This window comes from Eptatretus burgeri, chromosome 22, assembly GCF_056783735.1.
Source record: "Eptatretus burgeri isolate ZD-2024b chromosome 22, Ebu_testis_v1, whole genome shotgun sequence".
Classification (NCBI taxonomy): Eukaryota; Metazoa; Chordata; class Myxini; order Myxiniformes; family Myxinidae; genus Eptatretus; species Eptatretus burgeri.
Window position 1 is genome coordinate 1,222,416 of NC_140982.1, and position 27,500 is coordinate 1,249,915.

The following is a 27,500-nucleotide window of genomic DNA, read 5'->3' on the forward strand; positions in this document are numbered from 1 at the left end:
TTATATAACTTTAACTTTTTAATGAACCGTTATTATATAACTTTAACTTTCAAAACTTTAACTTTTTAATGAACCGTTATTTTATAACTTTAACTTTCAAAACTTTTAAAACTTTTTAATGAACTGTTGTGATAAAACTTTAACTTTTTAATTAACCGTTGTTATGAAACAATTAAATGTTAAACAAATGCTTGGTTAAAGTGTTATAAACATGGAGAGGGTAATACAAGTGGTTATTTAAAGATGAACACAAAGGAAGCAAATCGATAATCTGGAGGGACACAAGGGCACACCTGTTCCGATAGCTCAGGTAGAGATAAAGATGGAGTTTGAACAATCAGTGTTTTTACGAATCTTGTCCCTCGACAGTGAATATCTTATTGTTTGAGAATGACATTTGAAATAAGAAGAGGTGTCTTGGATCATCATCGGTGATAACCCGGAATGAAACGAAACGAGATTATCCTAAACGTGAACCATCTACATCAGTGTCGGGTGAACGGTCCAGTCTCATTCAACTCAAAAAACTCCGGGCAAGTCAGTTTCCATCGAAACGTCCACAACAGATGCGGTTGAAAACGATCTGTGCTGCACGTTCCCTGGTTCGATCAAGTATTCGGAAAGTCCCTCCACAAAGACCCGACACGGTGACCTGTGGGGACACAAAGTATTGAGGGAGGTATTGAAAATGGAGGCACACACTTCACAGCCAGGTATACAGGTTAAACTTCCATAATCCTTCAGTTTTTCCCCCCCATTATCCCTCCATCGCTCCCTCAATTACTCCCAACTATACCCTCTGTTTCATGTCTTAACAAAACAATGTATATATATATATATATATATATATATATATATATATATATATATATATACACATGAAATAAGAATCTTTTCCCTTCTCACCTTTCTCCCAAAACAATGTGACTTCCACTGCAGACTCTTCCTCTTCCAGCTTTGCCTTCCACATTTCCAATCCCACTTTGATCGTGAAGGTATTCACCACTCACCTTCACAATTTTTTCCTTCAAACTCTTCCTTCACTCTGCCCCCCTCTTCCATCATCTTCAAAAAAAAACGGTCTCTTACAATGTTTTGACTTCCTCTCTCTGCCATACTCGTCTCCTTATTCAAACACCTGAGTTATTTTCAACCTTAACTTCATCCCGTGTCGAACAATTCCATCTGTTACAACGACGCTTCCTTCCTTCATTCTCTCAGTTCTTCTGAACTCCATCCATCCTCCAATGTATTTAAACAAATCTGACCTACAAATTAAAAAAAATCCCACTTTGGAATCCCTGTTTGTCTTCCATCATTAATTGTACTTTTTTTTTCCAACTTCAGTGCAAATTCATCCCATCTCCTTAAATCTACCTCCTCCTAGCTCCTCCCCTAATATCCCTCCTCCCTCCTCCTCCCATCTTGCCCCCCCATCCTCTTTGCTCTCTCGTTCCTCTCATCACATCTCCCCCTCTTCCCACCCCCCAAATCTTCTTCCTCCCCTCCGCAAAGCTTTACCATACCACGACCCAGTCTCATGCTTACCCTCTCCCTACCCCACCCTTCTCCGTCCTCCCCCATGATCGTGCCTGCTCTCATTGTCTCTGCCCTTCTCAAAGCTTCCTCTCATTCCTCAACCTCCTCCAATCTTCTACCTCCCTTTTCCCCCTCTCTTATTAGACCCACTGCGACTCATCCCTTCACTTCCGAGTTCTTTGTCCCCATCCGAACCTCTCCTCTAGATCCTCTGTAATCTCCAACACACTGTCAAGAACTCTCCCAACCTCCACCTGTCCTTCCTCCTAACTTCACCCCCTTCCCCTCCCCTGCACCCAAAGCTTCCTTCCCTCCCAATTCCTTAACAGTGTGGACCTCAAACATCCGGGGCCTTCGCTCGAACCAGACTGATCTCTCCATTCAGGTTACCACTGACAAACCAGACATAATCTGCCGAACAGAAACTTTCCTCCTTCAAGACGTCTCTGACTCCCAAGTATCTCTCCCTGGTTACTCCCTCCTCCGATATGATAGACCTCAGCCTCGTCCTGGTAGAGGAGTTGCTCTCTTCATCAAAAACTCTATTCCTCACTCTCCATGCACTGCCCTCACTCCTCCACACCCCCACGAACACCTCTAGCTACGGCTTCCCCTCCACTCCCACCTCATGTTTATATGTGTACTGAACCGTCCACCAAACAGTGATGACTCCATCGACACCTCACCATCCGAAAACATGGACCAACTTCTCTCCTCTCATCCGAACTCTCTCTTCCTCATGCACATCTCAAGTATTTTATGCCTCGCTTCTCCCGTCCATGTGGAACCACATTCCAGAGGCTGCTCTGCCTCACTCTTCCCTCCAGGAGTTCAAGGAAGCAGCGCACCACCACCTTGTTTTACCCCCAAATCCAACTGACGATCCTTATAAACTCCCATTACCCGCTCCACCGTGCTCTTCCATGAGCCTCAGTCCTGCAAAGAAAAAAAAAAGAAGAATCTGACGTCATGAGGAGTAAACATGATGCAAAGCGCAGGCCTCACCGTGTAACCGAGCAAACACCTCCCATCCGGATGTTTCACCGCAAAGGGCAGGTAGGAGGGAGCAGGTAAACCACGCTGAGCACTCCAAAGCTCCAAAAGGAATGTGGCGGTCCGAGTGGACCTCATATTGCGTCCCTGATGTTCTTCCATGAGACTTTGCGATACTTGGAGCGCTCCACAGTAGTTCACGGCCAAGCGTCGCGTACCTCCGTCGACTGTGACTCCGACACTCGACTGATCCTGTGAATGAGGGGGTATAAAATGGCCGCCGGTACTTCGGGGATGTGGTTGTGGTTGTCTGGGTTCACCGCTGTTCAGAAATCCCGCAGCAATCTCTGCACCTGGCAGGGTCACGGGTCTGACTCGATCCTCCTCCAACTGGTATTCCACACCACAAGCAGACAAAGTGAAATTTCCATGCCAGCCAGAAAGATTACAGGAGCAACTCAGCTTTGCAAGCTAATCCGTAATTAATATTTTGTAATCCCGACCCAGCTATAAACTGTCATGCTGGTGTTTCACAGACAGGGCGATTCATCACTGTATGTGCCCGTGCCTCGAATGGACGTTAAACTGGACGTCCCGCATGCCGGAATTAGTCGGCGGACGTTAAAGATCCCACGGTGTCCTTCGGGAAGAGAAGGCGAGCTATCGCCGGCCCACAAAACAAATTACGAATTCCTCCTCTATAAACCGGAAAAAAAGACTTTCGGAAGTTTACCGCCGTTGAGCAGCGTCTCTTACACCACCTTATTTAACACATTACATTCATTCTTCATGTCTGTTTTTTGTGTCCTTTGTGACGTCACTAAAAAAAACAGTAAGTTTCATGTTTGGAATGATTTTCAATTTTGTTTCACAGCCAGACAGGCGGACAAGAGTCGGGTGAACTAATTGGTTAACCGCGGTTTTCGCTTTACGCATGTGGGGTAAAAAGAAGAAGAAGATTGAGGGTTAAGATGATGGTTCGGTGTTCCCTTCCAATTGAGCAAGTGGAGGATGAAGGGAACTGAGCAAGGGAAATAAAGAGTACCGAGCTCTCGACATCCCGACCGGTTCTGATTGCTCCCAACAAGTGCACCATCACCTCCCACCCCGATGTAAACACCGTCCTAAACTAACCGGTGACCCTCTCGCTTCAGCAATACCTGCAACAGGAACTTGAGCTCCTCGTCCCGGCTGTTGCTTGGGAAGGCCCATCGTACAACCACCACCTGGTGCCAGAGACTGAAGGGTTCTTTTTGGGGCAGGAGAAAGGAATGGTAAGTTAAAACAGTTGTAAACACTTGAACATGTTGGTGTTGCCATGGCAACAAATAACTCATGTACCCCCCCCCCCATCTAATAAATCTACTCCTTTGCAATTCTTGTTACACATGAAAAATATCTTCACATTCATACTTGAGGTTGCACTACCTTTGCTACCAAAGTACAAATTCCCGCCATTCTTCAGACAAACATCAGGCCTGGCCAGCTGATTCGTGAAAGACTTGCACCAGAAACTTTCCCCATCCGAGCTCACAAGAAGGTGGGAATAATTGGCGCCATTAAAAGAGGAACTCGCAAAAACAGTACGAACAGTCGTTGGCTTAAAAAATCACTCCTCATCTCACCTGTTCACCACATTTGGACCCCTCTGAGATGATAATGAAACATATATAATGGATTCCAAACTCCTATCACGTCATTGTTGAGTTCAGTTTCGAAACCTTGCTTCCAACCCTCTAAAAGCCTCCTGTTATGGAGGAAGCAAACTTGAAACAGATCTCCCACAAACCAGCCAACAGCTTCTTCAGCGCCCCGACAGCCGCCCGGTGCGATTCATAATCCACAAAAGCGAAAGCATTGTTTCGAGTGAGATCTTTCAACATTTCGTTTTGATAAACCAGCAGGTGTTGTACGCCGGGTGTCACTTTCTCCAGCTCCTCCATTAGGTCCTGTCGACGCGTCTCCTGCACACGGGTGACCGGAGTTAGCACTGTTGGGAATGGAAATCTCGACACTTGGCACAGCAAGCAAACTGTTCAGAGTCCTTTTCCAAGATGACCTACCCGGGGTAGTCCTTTGATGAGAAGGCAATGCTTGTCCAAACCCATTGCCACACGAATCCGGTGTCTCTCCAGTGTGTGACGGTGGAAGATGGCCACGGCACAATGAGCGGCCTATGAGATCCGACGTGCCAAAGGAGGCAAAGTTTGCTCGATAATCACATGATCTTCTTGGAACAATAACATGCAACAATATTGGATGGGAACACGTGCACGGGTGTCACAAACAAGGAGTAACTGCAAAGAAAATCATGAAGGTCGAGTCGTGGCCAAAATTATTAGCACCCTTGCACGATTTTCAAATTATACACCATTTCTTCCAGAAAATTGTTGAAATAAAAAAAAATCTTTTGGTATCTACGTGTCTATTTCTTTGGTTCGCAGTGGAACAAAACAATAACAAATCTGAAAAAAATCACAAAATCTGAGCTTATTCCACAGATACCCAAAAATGTCCCGGACAATAATGTTACGGCCACGGGTACCGAGTGTATTATGAAGGGGTTAATCCTCGTTTCTTCTCGGAAGAACCGAACCTGCGGCCACCGCTCACAATTAACTTTGTGGTGTGGTGGGTTGCTTAACAACCACGAACGCCAATTGGTTAACAACGAGCTCCAGCATCCACCGTCTAATTCGCCGTTTAACTAGAGGTCGCGTGGCCTCCTGACCGGGGAACGCGCCCTCGGCGATGCACCGATCTTATCTTGATTCGATCTTAAGTAATGCGGCTGAGCGTTCACCGCCGGTGCACGCTGACGATGACAGGTTAATTAGTTTGGGAATTATAATCTCCCAGTCTGTCTGGGTTCGGACAATGCTGGATCCATGGAAGGACATGACAATCACGGAAAAGTTGAAACGTCAACAAGGAATTTATTATGAAGAAAAAATAAATAAACCGAAGAACTTTTTATTTTCCTTGTCGATTAAATGGATGAATTCAAATGAAATGTTCAATCAACAAAATAATCTCAAACAAATAAAGAATTCAACAATCATTCATAGAATAAAATGATCCGAGACCACAGCCATGTTTGACCGTCAGAACGAACTGTTCAGGAATAGCTTGCGGTGTGTTTTAATGATTCAAATGTCCTGTATGTAAGTTCAATGTGAAAAAATGAAAACCAAAAATAAAATGTGTAAATAAATCGTGTGTTTCCAAGCCAATGTGTCCTGATGGAAAGGGGCCGGACGAGTATCCGCTGGGATGATATTGTTGCGGTATTCGCGCCCGCCGGCGTGCTGACGGCCACGTAACTCGAATCGCGGCACGTCGCCCACCGGACGGACAATCCAGTCGTGACCCTCTCGGACTAACGCCGGGAACCAGTCACGGGTGGACCTTTCGGTCTCACCGCGATCGAGCCAATCAGCCCCCGCGTGGGATAGGGTTGCTCGCCAAATTCGACCTACCTAAGTACCCACACGGAGGGTAGACCGGGCGATCGCACCTCGCCGCAGGTCGACTTCGGACACGGGCCACTTCAGCGACCCGTTCCGTACTATCAGAATAACCGAGCGGTGTTATCGTCGACCTCGACGGTTCGATTAATTATCGGGCGTATTCAGCCCACTACCAACCCTTTACGTGAAGCAAGATGGGGATTCAATGGGAGAAATGACGAAGCGAAGCGGGAAACAGTTCAACACAAAGCACATTTATTCGCGGCACACGGGAAGCACACATATACAATTCCACCAAAAGCACACAGAAAAGAAAAACACAATTCCATTTACACAAAAAGCAAATATAAAAGCGAAAACACAATGCAGAGCTAATACCGACTACCGAGCACACGGCAACACTTATACAATTTTACTTCACAGACGGCGCCGACAACACATACCCAAAACCAAGGAAAAGAAATACCCTCAAGGATGAGGCGGGCCTGAGGCCGAGACCGGGTCGGCCTACCCGTCTGGTGATGAGACGCGGAGCGGCGATGGCGCCTCAACTCCGCGGGCCTCGCGGACAGTGTCTGGTCGGGGGTGGGAAAGGGGCCCCCTTGGTCGCACTATCTCAGCGCGGGGGGAAACAGGAGGGGGTTGCTGATGCTCGGGGTATAGAGGATCTTTATTATCCCGCGACGAGCGTCTCCACCTCGGCCAGGTCGCGCTGTCGGCCTCCCTCGGGTGCAGCTCCCTGCACGACGCGAGCACCCCCTCGTCTGGTGTCGCCGCCTTTCCACAGCTCCGTCCCCTCCGTTCCGACTCCAACGCACACGACGAGCAGCTCCACCGCCCGCGAAGTCTTGACTCTGTTTCCGACTCTCCTACTCTCCTACTCTCCGCCTCTGGACTATCCGACTCTCTGCCTCTGGACTCTCCTACTCTCCGCCTCCCCTACTCTCCGCCTCTGGACTCTCCTACTCTCCGCCTCTGGACTCTCCGACTCTCGTGACTGACGAACACGGTCCTTTTATCAGCCCCCTAACTTCGCCCTCTCATCTTTGACCCCCTCCCTTCGACCTTTCACCTCGCTCCCCATTGGCCCGAGAAAAAGTGGGCGTGAAGGCTTTTTGATCCATAAATTTGCATATATCGATCGCCCTGGAGGCGGGGCCAAATCGCCCCTCGCTCACCGATTGGACGGCAAAAAGTGGGCGTGTGTCGTTTTTGATCCGTTTTTGAAGCACAAAATCCGTGATTTTGTACACGCTGTTCGACGCGCGCCCTGCACGAGTCCAACACCTGTACCCACAGCGGGGCAAGAACGGTGGCGATGCTACGGTTGCGAGGTGTGACGGGAAGGTCGTGGCGGTTGTGGTGAAGCGGCGTTGTGGTTGGTGGTTGATGTTGTGATTGTGGTGGTAATCATGGCGGTTGGTCCAAAATAAAGATAGTAAAAGAAAAACGGCTATCCTGAAGAGTCGCAGCTCGCATAAATGACATGTATTCCCACTAGACAACGGGTTTGGGCCTAACTACACATGCACTTACCGAGATACCTCACCTAAGGGACCTGAATGGTGGTTTGCGAATTTGGTAACCACAACAATATCTTGCGGCATGAACGAACGGTGAATATCGCTCACGCAGAAATGAAATCTGATGTAAAATCGTACGTCATGAACGTGTCGTGAAGAGGAAAAGGTTATCCCAGAAGAGAGGGAACCCGTTCTCTACCCTTCTCTAACGCATCAAACAGTTAGAATCCCACCAGACAAGGGGATGGGTCGATTCTGAACAAGCATGATGGAAATCACTGTCTGAGGACCTGAGGACAATTCGATTTCAAGCAGGTAATTCACCTTTAATTTGGAATTGAACTCACCTGCGGTGAGTTGCAGGAACCTGCAATATCAAAATCAATTTTGTGTCACTGTGCGTACCGCAAATATATATATTTTTTGTGTACCTTGTCGAGTGAGCGAAAAAGGTCAGTCGGAGAGATCATTGATGAAAACCAGAAAAAGAACAGGGTCCAGAACGCTGCCTTGAGGAACTCCAGCCTGGACAGGAAGAGGGGATGAGAGAACTCCATTTAGGGCCACACGTTGACTGCGACAGGAGAGGAAGTCTACGAGCCATGAGTGGAGATGGCCTTGGATACCATGGGAAGAGAGTTTGGTGAGCAGGGCAGGGTGCCAGACTGTGTCAAAAGCACATGATATGTCCAGGGATATGGCTCGGATTTCATGTCTGGGTACCACAATGAGCATGGAGAAGACAAAGAAAAACAGAGAATTGTCTGAGGAGGTCAGTCACAAGATTGAAGCCAAGCGTGGACAATCTCGAGGCTACAAGTCCATCTCCAGAGACCTTGATGTTCCTGTGTCCACCGTACAGAATGTTATCAGCAAGTTGAAGACCCACGACACGATGACTTGCACTACAAGGACTTGAACAGACAAACAATGAGTACGTCTTCTGAACCTGGGATCGAAGCATCCATCATTGAAATGTGAGGTCAGGTAAGAAGGCGCAAACAGGTGTGTGCACCTGTTTGTTTTCAAAACTTTTGGAATAATAAGGGCGGTTTCCCATTATGAGGCCTGTGCACTCAAAATGGGGATTCCTTTACGTCCCACGTCATCTATTTATTACGTAAGCGTATGTGGCAGAGCTTCCCAAATTGAACACCATGGAGGTGACGGCTCATTTCGAGTCCAAACCTGGGGTCGAGTTTCGCTCTATGTTCTGTGGAACATCTTCAGCATCTCGTTCTTATCAGCGCTTGGCACACAAACGTACATTAAGAGGAAAGATTAAACAAAATGACTCATCAACACTTCCAGTGCATCCACTAATCACCACCTGGTGCTCGGTGCACTACATAGTATGTAGACGGTCCTTGGAACAGTTTTTATCCCGCTCCCTCTTTCGTCCGTTTGCTCCCGCTCCCTCACCACCGACAAACCTCCTGATCGGTGTAGGTGACCAAAGCGTAGCCACGGCGTCTCATCCAGAATCTTCTCACGTACCACATGTCGTACACCTGACCAGCACTTTGAAACAGGGGTAAGAGTTCGTCTCCAAACACCTGGTGCGGGATGCTCCAGATGAAGACGTCACAGTCGGGTGAAGGAGGGCCCTCCCCATCTGGAAAAAAAATAAAAAAGACAAAATAAATAAAATCAATGTTTTACCAAATCAACTGATGACGGTTCAGCATTCCTGATTCATCATCTGGGATCCAGAGATCAATAAGTGACACATTTGTTTATTTATTTATCACGAGCAAAGGTACCCGACATGTGGCCTGGGAGGAAAAGGAGGCAAGAAGAACCGAGGAGAAAGAAGCAGAACGGAGTGTGAGGGACGACTCCTCTCTGACCTCACGCAACCACGCGGGGGTTCATCGGGCCAGATATTGTGAGGGGGAAAAGGAGGGGCGGTTTGAATGGGAAGGATGGGGCGGTGGAGTGGCGGAAACGTGCGGTGTGAGTGTGTACGGAGCGGTTGCTCCTGGGAGACACAATGTGGAATCGCCGATGTTTCCGGTTCCAACAACATTTTAAAATCTTCACCGTGTGGTGGCTGGAACCTCCACAGTCCTTGATTCCACATCGTGCATCCAGGCGTCTTCATGATGACGTTTCTGCGGACGATGCGAGTGGGGGGTCGTTTCCTCGGGCAACACCCGTCCTCGGAGGTTTCAGGTCAGGAATCGGAGCGGTACCTGGAAAAAAGGAAATCGGACAAAGCTGTTATTTTGAAACGAAACAAAAACAGTTGTCCACAAATCTGTTCGTCCGTCGGGCGGTGTGGTTGGGGCACGTCGGGTCAGGTGTGGGAGCAGCGGGGCCTCCGTCTGGCCGTCCCCCAGCCAGGTAGATGGCCTGGCCCATCCCCATGTCCTCGAGATGCCGGTACAGTGTGAGGTTGATGCTTGACGTACAGTAGGAGGAAGGACATCCGAGGCGTGAGGCCTCTTTTAAACCTCAAGCGGAGAACCTGTCAAGCCTCGCCGTGAAACCCCGCTCCGGAAATCCTCGATAAACCAAATCCAAGACGTGTTCACATCCGGAGTTATGAGACCGAAGGTCAAACGATGCCGCGAAAAATGTTCGTAGGCCTTCGGTTCGAGATCACCGCAACGGATTGTTTCCTTGCACTCATCACCGTGTCGTGTTTGTGGAGGTAAGGTGGTTGTTTTAAACGTTGATTTGTGTTACATAGTTACAGGATGTGACGTTTAGGTCACTTACAACATATTTAGTGGTGGTGTCTTTAATATGACGTTCACAACACGGTGGTGGTCCTTCATCTTGGGGACAAAGATGGCCGTAATGTGTGGAATCTGTGTTCACTTCCGGGGTAATATTTGTTTTACAGGTATGGTGTGAGCGGTTTGTACAGGGGGGTCCTGGATGTACTTTAACCCTCGCAGTGATGGCATTTATGGGTATAGTGGTGGTCTGTATGGGAACAATGATGGCCTATATGGGCATGGTGGTGGTCTGTATGGGAAGAATGATGGCCTATATGGGTTTAGTGGTGGTCTGTATGGGAACAATGATGGCCTATATGGGCATAGTGATGGTCTCTATGGGTACAATGATGGTCAACATGGGTACAATGATGGTCTATATGGGCATAGTGATGGTCTCCATGGGTACAATGATGGTCTATATGGGTATAGTGATGGTCTATATGGGCATAGTGATGGTCTCCATGGGTACAATGATGTTCTATATGGGCATAGTGATGGTCTCCATGGATACAATGATGGCCTATATGGGCATAGTGATGGTGTGTATGGGAACAATGATGGGCTATATGGGTACAATGAAGGCCTGTATGAGTATAGTGATGGTCTCCATGGATACAATGATGGCCTATATGGGCATAGTGATGGTCTGTGTGGAAACAATGATGGCCTGTATGGGTGTAGTGATGGTCTCCATGAGTACAATGATGGCCTATATGGGTATAGTGATGGTCTGTATGGGAACAATGATGGGCTATATGGGTACAATGATGGCCTATATGGGTATAGTGGTGGTCTCCATGAGTACAATGATGGCCTATATGGGCATAGTGATGGTCTGTATGGGAACAATGATGGGCTATATGGGTACAATGATGGCCTGCATGGGTATAGTGATGGTCTCAGTGGGAACAATGATGGTCTAGATGGGTATAGTGGTGGTTTCCATGAGTACAATGATGGCCTATATGGGCATAGTGATGGTCTCAGTGGGAACAATGATGGTCTCTATGGGTATAGTGGTGGTCTCCATGAGTACAATGATGGCCTATATGGGTATAGTGATGGTCTCAGTGGGAACAATGATGGTCTAGATGGGTATAGTGGTGGTCTCCATGAGTACAATGATGGCCTATATGGGCATAGTGATGGTCTCAGTGGGAACAATGATGGTCTCTATGGGTATAGTGGTGGTCTCCATGAGTACAATGATGGCCTGCATGGGTATAGTGATGGTCTCAGTGGGAACAATGATGGTCTAGATGGGTATAGTGGTGGTCTCCATGAGTACAATGATGGCCTATATGGGCATAGTGATGGTCTCAGTGGGAACAATGATGGTCTCTATGGGTATAGTGGTGGTCTCCATGAGTACAATGATGGCCTATATGGGTATAGTGATGGTCTCAGTGGGAACAATGATGGTCTAGATGGGTATAGTGGTGGTCTTCATGAGTACAATGATGGCCTATATGGGCATAGTGATGGTCTCAGTGGGAACAATGATGGTCTCTATGGGTATAGTGGTGGTCTCCATGAGTACAATGATGGCCTGCATGGGTATAGTGATGGTCTCAGTGGGAACAATGATGGTCTAGATGGGTATAGTGGTGGTCTCCATGAGTACAATGATGGCCTATATGGGCATAGTGATGGTCTCAGTGGGAACAATGATGGTCTATATAGGTATAGTGGTGGTCTCCATGAGTCCAATGATGGCCTGCATGGGTATAGTGATGGTCTCAGTGGGAACAATGATGGTCTAGTGGTGGTCTCCATGAGTACAATGATGGCCTATATGGGCATAGTGGTGGTCTCAATGGAAACAATGATGGCCTATATGGTCATAGTGTTGGCATGTTTGGGTGTGTGTTCCCCACCTGGTGTGATCACAGCGATACATAAGGAACTTTGACGAAGGCCACTTGGACCATCACGCCTGTGCTACATGTACACCACATCAATTCAAACGAGCAGTTTCTCACCTTGAATGTCCTGTGATCGAGGGTGGAGGAGTGGGGACGAGAACAGCGAGGGAAAGGAAAAGAACTGAAACAAAAGAACAAATTTTAAAACAAAACAATTAAATCCGTGAGTTCATGCTCGTTTGGCCTGAGAGCCGAGTGATGAAGAAGGAGAAGAATCAATCATAGATGTTCTGCGGTGTTCAGGTGTTTGACTGTGTTCAGGTGTTTGTCTGTGTTCAGGTGTTTGACGAACGTATGAAGAAGTTCTTGTTTCTGATTCCATCACTTATCGACCTCATGGACAAGAACCATTGAGTGAAAGGTCAAGGTGAGCTTCGATCCGCATGACCTCTGACCCTTAACTGTAAACATTACGTACACACGATCACAGTCTCTGCTCACTTCGTTGCCCCCTCCTCATCACGAGCCACCACTCCTCATGGACGTTTCAAACGTCGTCCAGTTGTCTGTGTGACGAGGGACTAACTGATTCGATTTCGGTGAAGATCCGGATCCAGATCGTGTGGACCTTCCGGTTCAGGAGATACCCCCTCCACCGAGTAGTGTGGACCTTCCGGTTCCGGAGATACCCGCTCCACCGAGTGGACTTTCCGGTTCCAGAGATACCCGCTCCACCGAGTAGTGTGGACCTTCCGGTTCCGGAGATACCCCCTCCACCGAGTAGAGTGGACCTTCCGGTCCCGGGGATACCCGCTCTACAGAGTAGAGTGGACCTTCCGGTTCCAGAGATACCCGCTCCACCGAGTGGACTTTCCGGTTCCGGAGATACCCACTCCACCGAGTAGACCTTCCGGTCCCGGGGATACCCGCTCCACCGAGTAGAGTGGACCTTCCGGTTCCGGAGATACCCGCTCCACCGAGTAGACCTTCCGGTTCCGGAGATACCCGCTCCACCGAGTAGAGTGGACCTTCCGGTTCCCTCCTGCGCGTCTCCCTCCATGTGCTGTTCTTCCGAACACCAAGTCGCCATTTTCCCGCCAATCAGATGGAACTGTTTTCCTCGTTGTGCTCAAACCAATGTGAGTGTGTGTGTGTGTGTGTGTGTGTGTGTGTGTGTGTGTGTGTGAGTGTTTGTGTGTGTGTGGAGAACACACAAACACCCTCAACACTCACGTACTGGGACCGAACCGATCACGTCGATTGAACACATCTGATCGACATCCGTCATCGCTTCTTGCTCCCCGTCCGTCGTTACACGAGGTCGAGGTCGCCATCAATCGTGTCTCGCTTTGATTAACGGTTCTCGGCCGTAAATTAATTAATCGTCATTTGAAAATATACAAATTTATTAAACCTTTAAATACGTAAACACTCGTGTCCATGACAACGATATCAAACATGAACTTACGGTCCCAGCGACCCAGGGAATGGCTCACCTGATGAGCGGGAAAAGCCGTTCACCGATTCAAAACGAGAGCAACGGACCACGTGAGTCGCGAGGGTCGCGTTTTTAACCGACGGACATTGGCGGGAAAAACAAATTACGGGAAAGATTATTTATTTAACTTGTTAACGATAATAAAAAAATAACGTGTTTTATTCCGAATATACATCGGTATGTGGTGTTCAACTTCAAAAGTAATGTTTTATTTCATTAAAAACCTTCCAACACCAAGCTCCCTCGACTCGGGGTGTGTTCACTCACCAAGAAGCTCGGTAAGGGAATCCTCCCGTGAATATGAACCATGACCGGAAGTGATTTCTTCCAACGGACCGACAAACATGACCACGTGACGTATTTACAAATAAAATCAGATTTTACAAACTCCGTCGTGTTTCCAAATTGAACAAAAATTTTTTTTTATTTTTGGTTTTTAATTATTTAATTTTGTTCCCATCGACCTGGAAGGCACGATGTCACGAGGCACGTGATGACGACGACGACGTCCTCATTGCGTGATGACGTAACGACGACTAATTTTTTTTTTCGATCTCAAAATCTTAGCTTCACTGCAAAATCTCGTGTTGGTGGTACCTAGGTTCAGGTCGAAGGTATAGGATAAACATAATCAACCCCCCCCCCCCCATTCCGTTTCTTTTGTTCTGTAACGTCCTAATCCGTTCAGTGTTCTCGCTCTTTCATGAGCCATGACTTTGCAAACAAAACAAATAATTTCCTGGTAATTTTCTGCCAAAACATGGGTTGGGGGGGGAAATCAAAGGGGGGGTAAAAGAAGATGGTGGAGGTGGAGCCGTCGAGAGAAATATGGATCGAAGGTGGGAATCTGGGAAGAGAAGGGGTGAGAGTGAAAGGGGAGAGGGAATCCCACCACTCCTTGTGTACCTCGTGTGGTTGAAATGCTTTTGTTTTATTTGTTCGTTGAAAGAAACAAAAAGTTGGGACAAGAGGTCTTTGACTGAGTACGAGCCGGGTGTGAAATGATGCAACAAACATGAAGCCGGGGATAACGAGGATCACACATCACGCATCAAGGATTCACATTTCAGCTGCTGCTCCTCCACCCTCAAACCCATCCAGGAACAACCAAGTGAGCCTCATACAATAAATAAATAAAACAACAACAACAACACAGATATAAAATAATTAAATAATTCGACTTGCCAGACCATGTCTCGGATCAAGATGAAATTTACAACATGTGTTCCCCATCACCGCGAGATCATAATTGTCCTGGGATCCTGGGATCCCAAGCCCACCACCCGAACCATGAAGCCAACACCAGGCATAGAGGATAATGAAGAGGAAGAAAATGAGAGTGATGACGAGGAAACGGAGGAATACGAAGATAAAATGGAAGAGTACGAAAGGTAAATTGAAGTTGCCGAACACGAAATGTTTGAAGAAGCTTTTTGAACGTTCTCTCGGTGGATGAGGTTCCGGAGACTATTCGTACAAACAAAGCAGGCACCGGTGGGCTCCATGAATCCATCAACGACAAAAATGTCCAGGTGTGATAAAACTGCACCAATTTAAGGTGCAACTGCAACAAAACGATGAGATGACGTCATCAGTCATCAAACGTAAGACTAATCGAGGCCACGGTCCCACATCGACTGTTTACTGTCGTTAAACCTTGTTGGGCCTTCACGACCAATTGAACTGGACCACAACGAGTGAGTTATCGGAGGACCTGCAACAACATGATGGAAACCTCGTGGTTGAGAAGCTGACCTCACTTCCCCATTTCGACACACCATTGTTGTTGATGAAGTTGCTGATATCGTCCTTGTTTGAACACCATGGTGTCATCTCTTTTGCGTCACCTCACGTGTGTGGGATCTCATGACATTGTGTGCTCTCACACCATTGTGTTGCTTGTCACAGCATTGTGTTGCTTGTCACACCATTGTGTTGCATGTCACACCATTGTGTTGCTTGTCACAGCATTGTGTTGCTTGTCACACCATTGTGTTGCATGTCACACCATTGTGTTGCATGTCACACCATTGTGTTGCTTGTCACACCATTGTGTTGCTTGTCACACCATTGTGTTGCATGTCACACCATTGTGTTCCATGTCACAGCATTGTGTTGCTTGTCACAGCATTGTGTTGCTTGTCACACCATTGTGTTGCTTGTCACAGCATTGTGTTGCTTATCACACCATTGTGTTGCTTGTCACAGCATTGTGTTGCTTGTCACAGCATTGTGTTGCATGTCACACCATTGTGTTGCATGTCACACCATTGTGTTCCATGTCACAGCATTGTGTTGCTTGTCACACCATTGTGTTGCTTGTCACAGCATTGTGTTGCTTATCACACCATTGTGTTGCTTATCACACCATTGTGTTGCTTGTCACACCATTGTGTTGCTTGTCACAGCATTGTTACGCATTTTGTCGTTCCTTACAAACCACGATGCCTTGCAATCCACGACAGAGACTTGACGGCAGATGGCGAATTCTTTCGGAGGGTCTCTCACTCTGCGCATGTGGAAGTGGCATCCATCAGGTTGTGGTTTTTATGTGGTTGTACTGTTTTTTAAAGTCGAGTAAAAATGTGTTTTTTCTTGTGGTGTTGGTACAATACCAGAGAGAGAGAGAGAGAAGAGAGAGAGAGAGAGAGAGAGAGAGAGAAGAGAGAGAGATAGAGAGGGAGAGAGAGAGAGGGAGAGAGAGAGGGAGAGAGAGAGAGAGAGAGAGAGAGAGAGAGAGAGAGAGAGAGAGAGAGAGAGAGAGAGAGAGAGAGAGAGAGAGAGAGAGAGAGAGAGAGAGAGAGAGAGAGAGAGAGAGAGAGAGAGAGAGAGAGAGAGAGAGAGAGAGAGAGAGAGAGAGAGAGAGAGAGAGAGAGAGAGAGAGAGAGAGAGAGAGAGAGAGAGAGAGAGAGAGAGAGAGAGAGAGAGAGAGAGAGAGAGAGAGAGAGAGAGAGAGAGAGAGAGAGAGAGAGAGAGAGAGAGAGAGAGAGAGAGAGAGAGAGAGAGAGAGAGAGAGAGAGAGAGAGAGAGAGAGAGAGAAAGAGAGAGAGAGAGAGAGAGAGAGAGAGAGAGAGAGAGAGAGAGAGAGAGAGAGAGAGAGAGAGAGAGAGAGAGAGAGAGAGAAAGAGGGAGAGTCACTTCCTTCCGTTGGGATCGTTGTTCAGCCATTATTGTGCTCGGCCAGGTGATCTCATTGTTGCGATCTCTCAATCTGGTACTCCGGCGATGTATTCCGACATCTTTTTCATCCTTTTTCATAATGAAAACTTCACAGATGGCTCTTAAAGGCTTACGACTTCCCTCTGTGCTGGCTTTTCAGTGCAGTAGCATTTTGTACACATTTGAAGGGGAAGACATTTTTCCCATCCCATCCCGCAGAGAGAGCACGAACATACTCCGTGATAACGAATGTCACAGTGAAGAGAACGAGTTCAGAATGAAAAAGAACAATCTGTCTTTTTGTTTGAAAACATCACGAGTGTTAAACTTCTGTAACGAATGGAATTGTAAATAGAACGACTTCGCAAAAAGAATGAGGTGAGAATGACAAAGAGTTTTTTTTTTCTGAACTAACGAGTGATCTACACACACACACACAAACAATCTGTGAAAACCCTCCGATCCCGTCCATTTGGCGAAATGATCCCTTTCCTGAAACCAAACATAACCAAACACCCAAACCACCAGGCTGATGACGTTGATCAATGACGCGGTCGAGAGGCTTCCGAGGATGAAATTCACACGAACCACTTCCCGGAGCTCCGCAGCGGCTCCTGAATGCTTTTGATCACGTCTTATTGACAAGACCACGTGAGGTCCTGCTCGGTGTGAGTTACCAGTGCGTCCTCAGGTAGCTGTTCCACGGGCGGAAAGTTCACCGGGTGATCCGAAGGATTCGGGACAACCTCAGCACCTCCGTCTCCGTGTCCACAGAGCTGGCCATTTGTGATCCTGCTTGAACAGACGTATCATCACATATTTCATTAACTCAACATCACCATCAACCATTAAAAGTCATGTCAAAGGTCATGATAAAGGACCGAAATATAATTGCATCGTTCCGTTACATCAATGTCAGATTAATCACTCACTAATTCCCCGTGGCGGTCACAAAAGGCCACCACCAAAAGCGACATTCTCGGGACAGAAACGTACAACGATCTCACGGTCATCTCTTACCTGTCACTTAGCATCACAGGAGGGGCGAGCCACGCTGGCATACGATGGCAGCCCGGATGGTGTTCCACGTGATTCAGAGAAACCATGATTTCTGATCTGGTAGAGCAACGCCACATCTTCACGTATTCGCTTTACACGAATGGCATCAGTGACCTCCCCAATGAGCAGGTGAAACATTTCCACAATGCTTATGAGAAGACAAAGTCCTCCGACGGCGTACATCAACAACAGGAAAATTGTCTTCTCGCTTGGCCGTGAGACGAAGCAATCGACTTGGTGTTTGCAAGGCTCCCGGACACACTGGTAGAGGGCAGGAACTTCCAAGCCGTAGCCGTAGTACTGACCGACAAGGAATGCCACCTCAAAGATGCTGCGCATGATGAGCTGCAGGACGTAGGCTGTCATCAATCCGTCTCTCTTGATGTATCGTCTTCTGTCGTGCTTCGCGGAGTCATCGACGACGGCTATCTGATTCGTTAAGGTCTCCAGCATCTCCAGCTCCACCTCTTCGTTGAACGTCGATCCATCTTCTCCTCCATTGTCTTCTTCTTTAGCACGTGGAGGTTTTTGCACAACGTCCTGTCGTTTTGCCAGTGATGTGGTTCTACACGAAACGAGTGAAGATTAGCACACGACAAAGAACAGTTGGTCAATACGCGACTTCAGAAATGATATCCTCAACCTCAGCCTCCCAACCCCGAGTCCTCGCCTCCCCACTGCCAACCCGAAGACATCAATTAAATCTCCATTCCAAGCCTTCAAAACCCCCTCACCACTCCACCCCCCAACCACAACCCCCCCCACCCCCCATCCACCAAAAGTCCTTAACCGTCCGACTCTGTCCCATATTTGCTCTCCCCCACCCTCCAAACTCCAATTCTGTCCTCCCCTCCCTCACCCACCTCCTGCTCATAACAGCAAACGAGTATTCACACAAACCATGAATGAAGCAACTCCAACATGTCATGGCGCGTCACGGTCGCCTGTCCAACCAACAATCCTGTGAGATACGTGGAAAAGATATGTGACCATGAGCAGGTCAATTGTGCCAAGAAACGTATCTTGCGAACTCCACCGCTCTGCGTGGTACTCCACCGCTTCTTGAATACTTGAATTGCCGAACAATTAGTGGAAAACACCGCTTCCACAAAATAACGTCTCATCGAAGTTTTTCATCCATTTTCATGACACACATAAAGCTCCAGGGATCTGTGGCATCCATGCTGAACTTCTCAAGGCGAGTGGAAATGCTGCACTCGTGTCGTTGCATGGAGTTCTGTGCTCTGCCTGGAACACGGGTATGTACCATCTCAACTGACTCGAATAGGGGCCTTGTTGTCCCTCTCTGAAAAAAAAAAAAGAAAAAAAAAGCCAAGACTGCGACAACTACCGAGGGGTGACGCTGCTCTCAGTGCCGGGGAAGGTCTTTGCTCGGATAATGCCGGTACCTGTGCGGGAGGACGAAAGTCCGAGTCTTCATGTCCTTGGTGCTTCCAGTCTTGCTCTACGGATGTGAGACTTGGACTCTGACCAAGGATCTGAGACGGAGACTTAATTCCTTTGGTACCAGGTCTCTTCGGAGAATCCTTGGCTATCGCTGGTCGGACTTTGCGTCCAACGAGCGGTTGCTGAGAGAGACTCAAATGAGATTTGTTACCTGCATGGTCCGTGAGCGTCAGCTGAGGCTGTATGGACAGGTGACTCGTTTTCCTGACGCTGATCCTGCTCACCAGATTCTCTCAGCGAGGGAGCTTTGTTTCAAAAAATTTACAAAATGTCCCAAACATCGAACGCACGAGAGATATCCAGTGAGATTGAACTGATGACCTCCCACACTCAGAACGGACCTTCTTACGCATGATCGGTGTCCGGCTCTTTTGTCGTTGAGGATACGGGGCAGCAAGATCATGCTGCGTCAACGGGGTCAGCGTCGACCAGATTACACAGGGCTATCAGCTGTGGATGCACACAACGCGAATAGCAACCTCCCTCAATCCATCAAAACCAATCCCACCTTGAGATGTGATGCAAAGCAAAGGCGACGTACAGGATGGTGGGAATGGCGACCGCCATGATGTGAAAGATCCAGAATCGAACATGTGAGAGTGGAGCGTACCGGTCGTAGCACACGTTCGTGCATCCCGGCTGAATGGTGTTGCACGTGAAGAATCCTTGTTCGTCGTAGTAGATCGACTCGCCAGCCAAACCTGTGAGCACGATGCGAAGCACCAGGAAGGCCAGGAACCAAAGCTTCCCCAGGTAGGTCGAGTGACTTTCAATCTCCTGCAGGAGACTGGTGATGTATCCCCAGGACATCCCGAAGAGTCAACGGAGGAAGAACCCTGCAAAGACCGTCCGAGGGAGCAATTTCATCCGATTCATCATCATCATCATCATCATCATCAGAAGCCAAAATTTGACTAATTAACTAAAGTTTAACTAATTTAACCTGCAGGTGATCATCTTGGTTCAAATTGAGGTGAAACCCTAAAAAATGATCATCGTACATTGCCGGTAACACGTCATCGGTGTTCCGAGGAACCAAAACGATCATCACAACAACTGCCGAGCACAACAACGGCCTGGTTTCAAAAGTTGTTGATGATTACTGGATGAAAACACCTTTGTCATGTTAAAACAACGAAACTTTGTGTGTGTGATCAACATTGGGGGGGGGTGATTGAAATATCGAACGGTTTGTTTGGATTTGAGCCCAGATTCATGTTCCAGGGGTTGGGGACTTGGGGTAACAGGGGTCAAAACGGACATTTATTTGTTTTTTTTTACCATCAGGTCATTGCTGGTGGAACGTTTTAACGTCTTTCAACTTTTCTTGAGTTGGGAAACGCGGTGACTTGCGATGGCGCGTCATTAACTTGTCTCGAGTTCTCTATTGTTTCGAGAAGTATTACTATATCCTTGTGTGTGTGCTCCCCCCGTGTCCCAGTAACAGGTTCTTCATTCATCCCATAATAAATGGAACCGTCAGGCTCGAGGTCCCGCTTCTTCTTCCTCAATCCGCGGAGACGAGGTCTTTTTGAAGCATGCAGGTTTGTGATGAAACAACGGATTCGGACAAAATTTGGTGGACACGTTGATTGCGTCACACGGACTCACTGATTCGATTTGGGTGAAGATCCGAATCCGGATCCGGATACAAGAATTTTTTTTGTGATTCTTCATTCCAAAACTTCGTGGTGCGGTCAAAACACCATATGGAGCACGACACCTCGAAACGTTGTGGACGGGGATATGAGAAAACTGGGTGGACGACGAGACCAAGTTCCCTTCTTTTTGGAATTTCACTCGGCCATGGACTAACAACAAAGGCCTGAGGCCGATGTGCCTTCACACAATGGTGGATGATTAAGTTTTCTCACCCCCCTCCTCCCCCTCCCTTCCTCTCTCTCCCCTCTCCTCTGTCCTCCCTCACTCCATTCACACCTCTCTCCCACCCTTCCCTCCCCACCTTCCTCTTCTCCCTCCTCCCTCTACCCCTTCCACCTATTCTCCCCTCACTCCTCTATATACCCTTTCCCTTCTCTTCTTTCCCCCTCTCCTCTTCTCCCCCTCCCTTCCCTTCTCTTCTTTCCCCCTCCCTCCTCTATCTACCCCCTCCCTCCTCTTCCTTCTCCACCCCTCCCTCCTCTTCTTCCCCCTCCCCTCCATCATCTCTCCCTCCTCTCTTCCTCTTCCATCCTTCCCCACTCTTAATGGCGAACGCAGTGAGCTTCATACTTAACGCGTGCACGTGAGAAAATAGGAAACAACAACAACAACACAATACCCCTGGCTATTTCGAATCCGTGTCGTTAGCTATCACCTTTTACTTCCGGTTGTTGTTAAACGCTGTGCGGTGTATAAACACGATTGGGTTTTATTTCTATCTTGTGAATATTACTTAACGCGTGCACATGAGAGAATAGGAAGCAACAAAAACAACACAATACCCTGGCAATTGTGAATCCGTGTCGTTGGCTATGACCATTTTGCTTCCGTTTTTGTTTTGCTTCTGGTTTTTTTTTGTTTCCGGTTTTTTTCATGGGGAATGATGCATGCCGGGAGATCATGACCGGAAGTGTTTATTTATTTATTCAATTATTTTTTTAGCCTGAGGTGAATTTTATACTTCCGAAAGTGATTTTTTTTTCATGACAGGAAGTGTTTATTTTGTATTTAACATTACCGGGAGTGATTTTGAAACACTTTCTGGAACTTTTAATTTCTTTTATTCTTGACCAGAAGTGATCGTTTATTTATTTATTCTTTTAATTATTTTTTCCCAAAGTTAATTTCAATAAAGACATCTCCCGCATCATTAAAAAAATAATTTTTAATCGTGATTTACATTACTTGATCGCTGATCCCGAATCCAGGCCGAAGTAACCGGAAATTGCGTCAAAATCATCAGCTGTGCGGTGCTTACATGTATCACGGAACGGAACTCTCCCTCGCCGGGCTCTGAATTTGCTATTAATTTGGGGCCTACCTCACAACGTCTTGACTAGAAACAGGCCGCAACGGTTTCTCAACGATAAAGTTTTGTATTTTTTTTCACAACACCGGGGATGATGACGATGACAGGACGAACGTGAAAACGAAGCGAAGAGAGTAAACCAACTCACCAAAAACTGCTGATCTATTCACCCACTTGACAGATCTTCGAGCGTCCGCCATTGCAAACCCGTTCAAGATTCCCGGAGCTTTCATTCAAGGGATGAGAAACGATCAGGTGTGACGTCACTCGCTGCCGTCACCGCTCGATGAGCTGATTGGCTCATTCAAATGAAACGTTTTACACTCTTCTTCTTCTTCCTTAACGGATCAAAAGGCGCTGTCAAAATCGATTCACCGAGACAGTAAGTCGACTGCACAAGGGAACCTTGAAATGGCGGGAAATCTGAACAGGTAAACGAGACAGATCGATGTGAGTTTGATTAATTATTAATGTAGCTGTAAACTACCACCCTGGTGTTTCGCATGTCGGGTGATCCATCACCGTGTGTGTGCTCCATTAATCGTTAATGGAGCCGTTAAAAATCGCACGGTGTCTTTCGTGAAGAGGAGGCAAGTCATCGCCGGCACTCTGTACAAATTCCAAATTCCTTTTTCAACACAACAGAATTCTTTCCGTGTCAAATTTAATTTGATGTCAATGCACTGTCAGTGTCACTGTAGCCGTGCAGTCGGTACTCTGACAGCTCATCAACCCTCCTTCACCCCTCCCAACCCTCAGGTATCAATCCCCTTCTCGGCTGAGGTTCACCGGTACCTCCGGAACTTTATCATTGCACCTCTCGTGGAACGAAACAACATTTGGCTGAAAGATAATTCAAAGTCCCATGAAAACATTCCCCTATTGTTTACATGTACACAGTGGGGGAACAAAGGCAGATAAACAGGACCTGGAAGTGGGAAATCATCAGAGGGCGTGGTCTTAACTTTCCTGTACCGGTGATTGGTACTCCTTGGAGGCCACGCCCAGTTGACACACTTTTCTACTCGGGTTGGCATGGCAACCAGGTGTTTGTTGCGTCGTACGGCCGATTCGACCTCTTGAAAGGTATCCAAGTTCACGGAGAAGAGTTGGGCGAAGGTTGAAGTACGTGCTGGGCGATGGGGAGTGCGAAAAAGAGATGATGCGATCATCGTGTTGGCCGACATCAAGCACCGCTGGACCTGTACCCGGGTCATTCCGCACACTTCCCCCTGTTGGCATCGTCCGTGGGACGAAGAACCGTTTGGTATGGAAAGGACGTAAAGGAAGTTACGTGACGCGTCAGGTCACGCTGAAACAAAGGATGGTGGGGAGTAATTAAATAATTTATCAAAAGTTACATCCCCCTTACATTCTGCGGCAGGACGAGCGAAACGTTTTTCCTCTCGTCCGAGTGTAGTCCTCGTTGGTAGAAATTCCTCATTTGGAATTGTTTGTGAGACCAATCAGGGGCAGCCATCGTCATCGTCTATTCAGAAGGTACCGAGTCACAAAAATGAGAAACGTGAGATAAATGGTGATTACGGTATGGGAAATGTACCCTGGGGGAGAGCATCCACGTACACCGAGGGCCCCCCAGAATTAGTTATTTCATCAGTTTGTGCAGACATCGATCCTTGCCCCGTGTCCGGGGGTTTGAGGGAGGAAATGCGTTGTGAGGTTAGTCTGTGTATCCGCGGTGTGATCTTCCCCTTCTCTACCCATTTTCAACCTTCTCAGCGCCATCGAAATGGCGTGGTGAAACATCCAACCTCTTTATGAGCTGCACGCCATTTTAATTCACCAGATTGTGTTGCTCTTTTTGATTAAAATAAATAAATAAATCCACAGAGTCATGCTGACGATGTCCTTCAAGAACCTCGTAATCCTCAACCACCCGATCTTCATCACCGGCCTCCTCTCAGATTTCTCCGCTCACCTCCACGTACCATTTTTATTCTCACGACTCCTTTCCTTTATTTTGGCCAAGTCAGGCCAAGCCAACCGGTTCGTGAAAGACTTGGGCCAAATTCTTTTTGCCCGGCTAAGCCCACACGAAGGTGGGAATAATTGAGGCCGTTATAAAAGTTGTGGATAATTTCACCAAAAGGGCCAAACTGAAACCAGCAGCGAAAACAAAGAAGGTTTACCGACCGTTGGTCCGCGGGGCACGACTCCGTGGTGGTGCGGGGAAGCTGCATTTCCATCGCACGGAACTGATGAGAAGTCTTTCATCCCCTTTGACCTGCAGAAGGAAATCGTTCAGGGAAGTGAGACGAGAGATAAAAAGGAAATATCGAATCAGAAAAGATCACAGAACGGCATCACCAGGTGGACCCGAGAATGTCATTTACACCTGGATCGTCCGACAGCTGAAACACGATGACCTTCCGCCGTAACTTTTGTTCACCGTACATTGTAGATGTTCACCGTCGTGCGGGACGATAACGAAGAACTGGTGCAGAATTCATGTGTTCTTGCATTTGCCAGCGGATATCACCGTGGGGTCCTTTGGGACACCCTATTTCAACGATACAGTTTTCATAACAGTATTATCACCACACCTGTGGTCACCTGTACAACTGCGGTCCGTCTCAAATGGATTCCACTCTCGCACAATGTAACGACGCGTTTGCGAATGCCAAATTCTCTGTTAAAAACCTTTTTTTATTCCGTTTCATTACAAGTCTTCTACGTGTGTGTGTGTGTGTGTGTGTGTGTGTGTGTGTGTGTGTGTGTGTGTGTGTGTGTGTGTGTGTGTGTGTGTGTGTGTGTGTCTCTGTCTGTGACCGCTGTTTCTCTACAACCACTGGTCCGATCTAATTGAAACTTGCCAGGTATATTGCTGGGGACATGAGTATGTGCCTTTTCAAGGTTTGATAATAATCGGACAAGTGGTTCCCAAGTTATGGCCATTTATTTACCAAACCAATGACTGGACACGGTGCTATGACGTCACGATTGACGTCACAATTGTTATTTTTTTCACGCATGTAAGGGCACGCATTTTACAAATGGAAAATGTTGGGATTTTTGGAATCATTGTCACCCCTCACCGCCAAACAAGGGTCCACTCCTCCCCCACTTCTCTGCCTCAATCAAGGTGACAGGATAGCTCAGAAGTAATACAGGAAATCCTGTTTTAACAATCGAGTCTCGATTTAATTCCTGGCTCGACTACAAACAACCATCATGGTACCTCGGCGGTACTAGCGTACATTACATCTTTGCCGAGCGTGCAGATCTTCGGCCGTTTTCTTCGGCTGATTTAACCTGGTAAAAGAGCACATGAGCAGGTACACCTTCGGGGTGGTAGTTTGTGACACCGGGTTGTCTTCAAAAAAGGAAGAAAAAAACCCAAAAACGTTTGTTGCAATCAACTGAAATGAACGACACCGTCGCACCTCATCAATACCAGCTGTGTACGTTCCTGGGGGACGAGGTGTCGCTCCAACTTTCCGCACTCTTATGTACAATCCCTGCAATGTTACGGTGTGCACACCTGTGACCCCCACGTCTTCAATGATCACAACACTGCCAAGTATTCCTGGACTCTGTGCACAAGTTTGAGAAAAATTAGCGTCAAAGTTAAAAAAAAACTTTTCCGACACTGCAACTCCTGCTGGTCCTCAATGTGATTTGATGACGTCCGGTGGAGCAATGCTGCAGCATGTGTGCTGTGGGCTACAAGTCAACGGAACCAATCAGAATGGTTTATGAGATCAAAAACAAAACCAACCAGAACTCACTGCCTCCAACGAGCCAGCGACACGTGACGATATAAATTAATAAATTCGGGTTTTTGTATTCTGGGAGGTGCAATCATGAAGGCCAAAAGAAAAACATTTGTTTCCTATTGCATGGCCGAAAAAAATTGGGGAGGAAGGGAATTTAGTCTTTCGGTAATTGAATATTTTTTTTTTTTGACAATTTTTTTTGCCATAAATATATTCATATAACTCGATGAAAAATGTTTATTTTCCTTGGTGGTAGTGGTGGTGGTAGTGGTAGAAGTCGTGTGGTGGTGGTAGTGGTGTGGTGGTGGTAATGGTGGTGGTGTGTGGTAGTGGTGGTGGTAGTGGTGTGATTGTGGTGGTGGTAGTGGTGTGGTGGTGGTGGTGGTAGTGTGGTGGTCATGGGGGGTGGTGGCGGTGGTGGTAATGGTGGTGGTAGTGTGGTGGTAGTGTGGTGGTGGTGGTAATGGTGGTGGTAGTGTGGTTGTGGTGAACGTGGTGGTGGTGTGGTGGTGGTAGTGGTGCACTCGACTTGCTAAAATGCACTTTATTCTGTCTTAAATTTCTCCACATATTTAACAATGCATGCCTGCTGAAAATATGCATTGCTTATTAATATATATATATATATATATATATATATATATATATATATATATATATATATATATATATATATACTTACCGAGATATCTCACCTAAGGGACCTGAATGGTGGTTTGCGAATTTGGTAACCACAACAATATATAGTTTAACAGCAAGTCTAGTGCATTTTTGCAAGTCTATTGCACCACCACTACCACCACACGACTACCACCACACCACGACCTCCACCACACCACCCACCACCAAATCACCATCACCACCATCACCACTGTCACAATCATCACCACCACAATAGGTGAAACTAACCGTGAAAAGACCGATCCACAAAGCAGTCCTCGTGCGCGTTTGACTCGGGCGCCGCCATTTTGAAACTCTCACTGATGGAACACGCGTGATTCAAAATGGCGGCGCCCGAGTCAAATGTGCCCAAGTCCAAATTGTCAACAAAAATCGTAGGGTCGCATATAAAAGCAATTGGTCGGTAGGAAACCGGAAACAAACTCCTTTTTTTGTTTGGCCTCATCATCCACAAATAATTAATCTGCCACCACAAAGGTCAGCATGGAGACACCTTGGAGACATGTCATGAGGGAGACAGGTCATGAGGGATTGAGGAGACACGTCATGAAGGATGAGGGAGACATCATGAGGGATGAGGAAGACATGTCATGAGGGATGAGAGGGACACGTCATGAAGTATGAGGGAGACACGTCATGAGGGATGAGGGGGACACGTCATGAGGGATGAGGGAGACACGTAGGGGTTGTGTGTTGTTTGCTTGATCAATTCAGGTTCAGTCAATAAAATTGTTGGAGAATGAAACATGGATTACAAATGGAACATGGATTACAAATGAACCATGGATTATAAATGGAACATGGATAAT

The 27,500-nt window shown here is 47.2% G+C and overlaps 3 protein-coding genes across 11 annotated transcripts in view; 1 reads left to right on the plus strand and 2 right to left on the minus strand.

Moving 5' to 3' along the window:
• Nucleotides 1–12: 12 nt before the first annotated feature.
• On the minus strand, nt 13–20,035 carry LOC147008044 (RNA-binding protein 47-like). Of its 5 annotated transcripts, none has more exons than XM_085865658.1 (8): nt 19,913–20,035; nt 9,569–9,720; nt 8,959–9,140; nt 4,596–4,706; nt 4,322–4,496; nt 3,693–3,781; nt 2,545–2,922; nt 13–652 (listed from the first exon to the last, which is right to left on the minus strand). In XM_085865658.1, exons 2-8 carry the CDS (start codon nt 9,627–9,629, stop codon nt 539–541), a joined length of 1,110 nt encoding a protein of 369 aa, XP_085721784.1. In that variant the 5' UTR covers nt 9,630–9,720; nt 19,913–20,035; the 3' UTR covers nt 13–538. The 5 variants fall into 5 exon arrangements, with proteins under 5 accessions (XP_085721784.1, XP_085721783.1, XP_085721779.1 ...); XM_085865657.1 differs by lacking the exon at nt 19,913–20,035 and adding an exon at nt 13,588–13,932; XM_085865653.1 differs by lacking the exon at nt 19,913–20,035 and adding an exon at nt 13,616–13,931.
• The window catches only part of LOC147008045 (gap junction gamma-1 protein-like), a 24,063-nt gene continuing 13,345 nt past the window's right edge, over nt 16,783–27,500 (minus strand). Inside the window, exons 1-4 of one of the 3 annotated variants that reach the window (XM_085865659.1) lie at nt 22,422–22,549; nt 19,811–20,138; nt 17,797–18,400; nt 16,783–17,568 (exon numbers count right to left, since the gene is read on the minus strand). In XM_085865659.1, coding sequence (XP_085721785.1) covers nt 17,800–18,400; nt 19,811–20,112 — 903 coding nt within the window. In that variant the 5' untranslated portion in view covers nt 20,113–20,138; nt 22,422–22,549 and the 3' untranslated portion in view covers nt 16,783–17,568; nt 17,797–17,799. Of the gene's footprint in view, nt 17,569–17,796; nt 18,401–19,810; nt 20,139–21,746; nt 22,056–22,421; nt 22,550–27,500 lie in introns of those variants that run through there. The other 2 variants (XM_085865661.1, XM_085865660.1) reach the window with 2 other exon arrangements.
• LOC147008046 (uncharacterized) overlaps nt 22,519–27,500 on the plus strand; it is a 19,762-nt gene continuing 14,780 nt past the window's right edge. For 2 of the 3 annotated variants that reach the window (XR_015053648.1, XR_015053651.1), the window contains exon 1: nt 22,519–22,655. The gene's annotated coding sequence lies outside the window, so the exon portion shown is untranslated. Of the gene's footprint in view, nt 22,705–27,500 lie in introns of all 3 variants that reach the window. The other variant, XR_015053650.1, reaches the window with a different exon arrangement.

What these genes read in the sequence shown, in the direction of transcription:
- LOC147008044 (XM_085865658.1), bottom strand. Translation starts at nt 9,629, where the DNA reads ATGAAGACGCCTGGATGCACGATGTGGAATCAAGGACTGTGGAGGTTC. An exon ending in TCACCTACACCGATCAGGAG is followed by an intron (nt 4,707 to 8,958) that starts GTTTGTCGGTGG and finishes CGGATCTCATAG; the next exon opens with GCCGCTCATTGTGCCGTGGC. An exon ending in GCTGAAGAAGCTGTTGGCTG is followed by an intron (nt 3,782 to 4,321) that starts GTTTGTGGGAGA and finishes TGCCCCAAAAAG; the next exon opens with AACCCTTCAGTCTCTGGCAC.